Source organism: Mandrillus leucophaeus, unplaced genomic scaffold (genome assembly GCF_000951045.1).
Source record: "Mandrillus leucophaeus isolate KB7577 unplaced genomic scaffold, Mleu.le_1.0 Scaffold5, whole genome shotgun sequence".
Lineage (NCBI taxonomy): Eukaryota > Metazoa > Chordata > Mammalia > Primates > Cercopithecidae > Mandrillus > Mandrillus leucophaeus.
This window is the reverse complement of record NW_012105364.1, coordinates 6,698,189-6,704,479: the sequence shown is the minus strand read 5'-3', so window position 1 is coordinate 6,704,479 and position 6,291 is coordinate 6,698,189. Positions and strand designations below refer to the sequence as shown.

The following is a 6,291-nucleotide window of genomic DNA, read 5'->3' as shown; positions in this document are numbered from 1 at the left end:
GGTCAAGAGTCAAGAGATGGAAGGAAGGCCTGTGTAGCCAAAAGTGAATGAAGAAGAGAGTGGATAAAGACAAGCAGAGGTGATAGGGCTGGAGAGCCCAGGGAATCAAATGTTATAGGAAGACAAGATTTCAATCAAAGTGAGATGTCAAACCCCTGGAGTTTTTTAGTAGGTGTGAAGCCATCTTAAGGGGCAGACTTAATGAGGATCAGGTGTCCTCTTTAAGGAGTAGTTAGAGAGCTAGAGGGTACGATGAAAAAGGAGGTGCTCTATGAGAGAAATGCAGGTCATCACTAACCAGGCTAGTGTCTTTAGGCCACTGCAGACCGATTCAACTGGAAATCCCCTCATTTGACAAACACATAAGTGCTGCTCTCTGCCAGGCCCCACCTCCCCCCATTCTTTTCCAAGTGTCTCCGCCTGCGGTGATTAGGTTAGAAAGCATTTCTCTCTGCTGTCACTTAGTTCCTGCAGCGTGTAAGACTACAGAGCTGAATTAGGACTGTCAAAGGATGTTCATACATAATAAAGGAGTCACACATATTAGAAATGACATTGTTACTAAAAAGCCACACAATATCTCATTTAGAGAATATGCTTAACAAAATACACATCTTAAAAATTCAGCACTCCAGAATGCTTTTTCAATTGTTTCCATTTGAGAAATAAAGAACAAAAATTGGTAATAATTATAAGACACAACTTCATACAATAATCTGGATAATATGCAAGAAGCATCATGATGTCTTTCAGGTATTTCTCTTTGTGGCTAACGAACCACTCATCAAAGGATGGACCAAAGTTCAGATGTACACAGTCCAGGGTGCCTCCCAGCACAGTGGCAGTGCCCTCGGGGATTTTCTTTCCCTCGGTGAGAGACATAGGGGATGGGGAGGAGCCCAGGAGTGTCACCAGAAAGCACACAACCCAGCTTCTTACCCAGCCCGCTGGCATCATCAATTATCAAACCATTTGCTCCTCTTTGCAAGAGGTGCTCCTTTAGAAGGTCCCAATAATTTCTGCTTATATTGTTCGACCAGCTGGTTGAAGCGGGTTTCCGTCTTATTTCCCTTAGCTTTTTTCCTAGATACCTACAAGTGAAAGGATTAGAAACATAATATAATCGATTTCAAAGACTATATATCACCTTACCCTCAGGCCACCCAAGAGAGAAAGTAAGTGTACAGAGATCATGTCTACCAGAAAGGGGTAGGTTTCTGGAGAGAGACCCTTAGAGAGAAAGGCTCAAACAGAATCATCCACTGGTAAGAAATTAGACCAACAGTGCACAGGGAGCAGGGCCTGACTAACTTCCCTGTCTAACACACTGTGTTGGGGGCTCAAGGGCCTCTCTCACTCTAGCTTCCAAAGCCTCACTTTAGCCTCAAAGCAGATAAGCCAGCACAGAATCTGGCCATTCTTGCTTGCCCATTCCCTCCCCAAGAACACTGCTCATGGGATTTCAGAGATCTATAAAATAGTATGGTATAGGTCAGAAACTTCCCAGACACAGATTTCTTGAGTAGGATGGGAAGCTAATGCTGCTTTTACCCTCAAAGGAAAGAGACTAGGAAAGGGGAGAAGAAAGCTTGACTTCAAGTATTCAAGAATGTAGGACCACCGTTTTCTACTAAAAGGAACTAGGCCCCTTGGGAAAAATGGCTAATGTCAGGACTGGGGAAGAGGTACCTGAGCTCAGCCTGGACATCTTGCACTAGAAAGCAAGGATATTACCAGACAAACAGGCCACATCAGAAAGACTCAGAAGCCAACCTGCAGGGGCTTCTGCCAGCCTTAGACAGAGTAAGAATAATGACAGTATTTGAAACACATCAAGTATATGAAAAGTCAGGATTTCATAATACTAAAAAATGAGCCGGTATGGCAACAGCTCATTACTCTGAAAACTAATACAGAGAGAAAGAAAAAAAAAAAAAAAATCAAGCATTTATCCTGTCTTTCCTATACAAATGATATTTTGTGGTAACCAAATAATTGACAAAGGAAGATTTTTCTTTCTAGAGTTCTATTTAAAAATGCAAAAGGATAGAAGTTTAAATAATCAGCATTCTGTAACCCATAATGAAATAATGGATCTGGTAACACTCATCAATAATTGCTAAGGCTATTACATGAAAGGCTAACTGGGGACTTCATCAATGGAGGGACACGGCAGACAATCCTCAAATCTACTGATCAATCTCAGAATCACTAAAAATGGGCAACCAGGTGGTATGTGCCTCAGGTGATGTAAAGAAACACACACACCACCTGTGAAATACTCTAGTCAAGAAAACTGAACTTGAGGCTAGGCATGGTGGCTCACGTCTGTAATCCCAGCACTTTGGGAGGCCAAGGCAGGCGAATCACCTGAGGTCAAGAGTTCGAGGCCAGCCTGGTCAACATGGTGAAACCCCGTCTCTACTAAAAATACAAAATTAGCTGGGCGTGGTGGTGCGCGCCTGTAATTTCAGGTACTCGGGAGGCTACTCCGGGAGGCGGAGGTTGCAATGAGCCAAGATTGTGCCATTGCACTCCAGCCTAGGCAACAAGAGCAAAACTCTATCTCAAAAAAAATAAAAAAAAAAGAAAACTGAACTTGATCAAGCTACCAGACCGAACTAACTACCAGGTGACAGGCAAGATGGGGTGTCACAGAAACAAGTTAAATGACACCACAAGGAAGCAAATGGCTAAATTAAAAATGTAACACAAATGACCTGGTTTCTCCAATAAATGAATAGCATGGAAAAAAGGGTGGTAAGGGAAAATGGATATTAGAGAATAAAAAAATGATTTAAGAAATTAAAAATCCAAGTATAATGTGTGGACTTCGGATCCCGACTCATACTAACCAAGTATAAAAACATATTTTTCAGGCAAATGGGGAAATTTTAATATGGCTTTAATGTATCATTTGTGTAGTAGATGATAAAGTGCTTATTAGTTTCATTAGATATTATAATGGCATAAGGTGTGTGTGTTTAAGGCCTCATCAGTTAGAGATGCAATCTGAGGTTTTTCTGAGCAATGTTTCATTTTCATATGAGACACATTTACATGTGAAATGGGCTTTGCTTTAATATATTCTAGTGGGGAAAGCATGTTATGGGGAATATGTAAACAAGGAGACTGCTGAAACAGAGGAACAGATACATGGAGGTTCATTTTACTTTTTTCTCTCCACTTTTATGACTGTATACCTCAACATTCTCTAAAAAGCTACTGTCCTACACAGAAGTCTTTCTTTTTTTGTTTTTTGCTCAGCTAATCAAGGTACAAACATGGCTACGATCTGGCAGAACCATGCCATACCAAAGCTGAATGTCCTGCAGAACTCACCTGCTCGGAAGATAATTGCTGTTTCTCCTGCTTCCACTGGCTTATCTGGGGCTTTGGCTTTTTGGGATGGATGGGCTTCACTTTGCCTTTGTCCCGCAACCTGAAATAAAATGGCTGAGTGTCACCTTGAGTCCTTCTTCTAATCTGACACCCCTAGGTTCTCTTAGCTCAAGGGATAAAATTCCTCTTTGTACACTGGCCCTTCCCAAGCCTATGACATGTTAAGTCATTCTAAAAATAGATACTGCAACAGACCCTCTGAAAGCTCAGTATTTGTATACTTAGAATGCTTGATGTCAGGAGCTTGAGACCAGCCTAGGCAACATAGCAACCCCCTGTCTCTGCTAAAATAAAATTAAAAAGTCCCAGCTACTCAGAAGGCTGAGGCAGGTGGATTGAGTCCAGGAGTTCGAGGATACAGTGTGCTATGATCATGCCACTGCACTCTAGCCTGGGCAACAGAGTAAGACCCTGTGACATGGTTTGGATCTGTGTCCTTGCCCAAATCTCATGTTGAATTGTAATCCCCAATGTTGGAGGCTGGGCCTGGTGGGAGGTGACTGGATCATGGGGATGACTCCTTCATGAATGGTTTAGCACCATCCCCTCAGTGCTGTTCTTATGACGGTGAATGAGTTACCGCAAGATCTTACCGCTCCTTCCCCCTGCTCCTGGCCATGTGAAGTGCAGGCTCCCACTTCACCTTCCACTATGGTTAAGTTTCCTGAGGCCTCCCTAGAAGATGAGCAGCTGCTGTCATGCTTCCTGTACAGCCTGTGGAACCATGAGTCAATTAAGCCTCTTTTCCTTATAAATTACCCAGTCTCAGGTACTTCTTTATAGCAGTGGAAGAAATGAATAATACACTGTCTCTAAAAATAAAATTAAATAAATAAATATATAAAACCCCATGGATATCTCAAAAACCTTCGTTTATTTAACAAATATTTTGTCAAGATTTATTTTTGTAGAGCACTAATCTGCTGCCCCAAACAGAAACTACCACTGAACCTCAAGTATGTGGCCTCAGCTGGCAGAGATGGCCATCTGGACAACAGGAAGCTCTTTAAAAGAGGAGAAAAGGGGCACAAAAGCCTGCCCTAGGAGGCCTCTCTGCCATTGATCTAAGAGTGACATCTCTGACGGTGTTGAAGACTCACGTGTTAACCCCGTGTGTGGGAATACATAGCACCAAGCATCCTTTTCAACCAAACAAATGCCACAAAGAGAAAAGAACTCAGCAAAAACAAACCCGCTTAGAACCCACCCACTGTTCTATGCTGCCACTTTCCTGCATCTCACCTGATTTTGGGGCCTCGGTGTGAGGGGAGCGCCAGGACCTTTCTTCTCTTCTTTCCATCAGGCAGCTCCACCTGCTCCACTTCAGCCTTGGTCTGGAACCCGGTCCATGAGGTAGAGCTCGCCTTCCCCTTCTGCTCTGGGGGCGCCTTGCTTTGTTCCTCTGTGTGGTGTTGAGCTGCCTTCTGTTGCTGGTCTTTTGCAGGCTCTGGTTTCCCCTTCTGAGGCTCACCAGTTGCAGGCTTGGATCTCACTTTTTGCTGCATAAAACAAGAAAATGCCATCTGGTTTCTGGATGAGCTTTGTTTGCTGCAAATACTCAACAGAAGATGAGCTTTATGTGAGCTAGATGAAAGAAGAGGAATTCTTCCCCCACACAGTTGGAGACTAGAGGAAAGTGAATACATGTAGTTCACAAGCCCTGCCATAGTAACAGATGGTTACTGGGTGGGGGGCACAATATAACCATTCCCCTTCCCATAACATAGAAATAAGGGAGAGTGCATGCCCACGATTCAAAAGCCAGTAGGTGGGACAATTATCAAAGGTGTAACCTATGTAGAAAGAGAATACAAGAAGCAAGCAAGCAACAGAAAAGATAATGAAGTAATAAGCGCTGAGAATTTTTCAAAACTAATGACAGTCACTAAACCACAGATCAAGGAACTCAGAGCTCTGAGACCAAATAAGATAAAAACTAAACAATTTACAACTAGTCATATCATAGACAAACTGCAGAAAATCAAAGATAAAATCTTGAAAGAAGCCAGACAGGGGAAAAATTTTACCTATAGAGGAACAAGGATGAGATTACATCAAATTTCTCTCTCTTTTGTTTTTAATAGGCACCCTCCAAAACCCGAGTAGGTTCAGAGAGATTTCCAAGACTTCTCTTCAGAAATCATGTAAGCAAGAAGGGAGTGAAGTGAGATATTTAATATTTAAAGTTTTTAAAGAAAAAAAAAAATCACCAACCTACAATCCTGTATCTGATAAACTTATCCTTCAAAAGTTAAGGACAAGACCTACTCAGACAAAAGAAAATGGAGGGAATTTGTTGCCAGTAACCCTGTCTGCAAGAAATACGAAATAAACCTCTTCAGAGAGAAGAAAAATGACATAGGTCAGAAACTCGGATCGTTTTCAAGAAAGGAAGAACATTAGGAATGGAATAAATGAAGCGAAGACGACAAGGAAAAGACGCTGTGGAAAGGAAGGCATCAAGGATGTTACAGAAGTATTTGCACTGAAGTGGAAGAAACAGAAGATTCAAGTGAAATTAATGTAATGACAAGTGTGTGTTGTTCTTCCCTTTCACCTTAGAAATCCAGATACAATGAACAGTTATTATATGCCTATTGTATGCCAGTCTGCTTCTAGGATACAAAAAAAAAGGGTCTACCCTTCAGGACTCACAGCCAGGTGGAGACAAGAGATGTATACACAAATAAACCAAAGTAAAAAAAAACTACACAGCTTAAGGAAGTTCATGAAAATCAAGTAAAGAGGGCCTTTATCTTTTGAGAGAGGTGGAGGAATGCTACTTGAAAGGGATCATTTGATCTGCATATGCAAAGTGAGTAGAGGCATTTTTACACAAAAGAACAGTATGAATATAAATCCAGGCAACAAATAAAGTAATTTGGATGT

At 41.8% G+C, this 6,291-nt stretch overlaps 1 protein-coding gene across 2 annotated transcripts in view; it reads right to left on the bottom strand.

Moving 5' to 3' along the window:
• Positions 1-534: 534 nt before the first annotated feature.
• The window catches only part of RBM28 (RNA binding motif protein 28), a 35,646-nt gene continuing 29,889 nt past the window's right edge, over positions 535-6,291 (bottom strand). For both annotated transcript variants that reach the window (XM_011995918.1, XM_011995919.1), the window contains 3 exons: positions 4,645-4,901; positions 3,343-3,442; positions 535-1,091 (listed from right to left, as the gene is read on the bottom strand). In XM_011995918.1, coding sequence (XP_011851308.1) covers positions 957-1,091; positions 3,343-3,442; positions 4,645-4,901 — 492 coding nt within the window. In that variant the 3' untranslated portion in view covers positions 535-956. The remainder of the gene's footprint in view (positions 1,092-3,342; positions 3,443-4,644; positions 4,902-6,291) is intronic.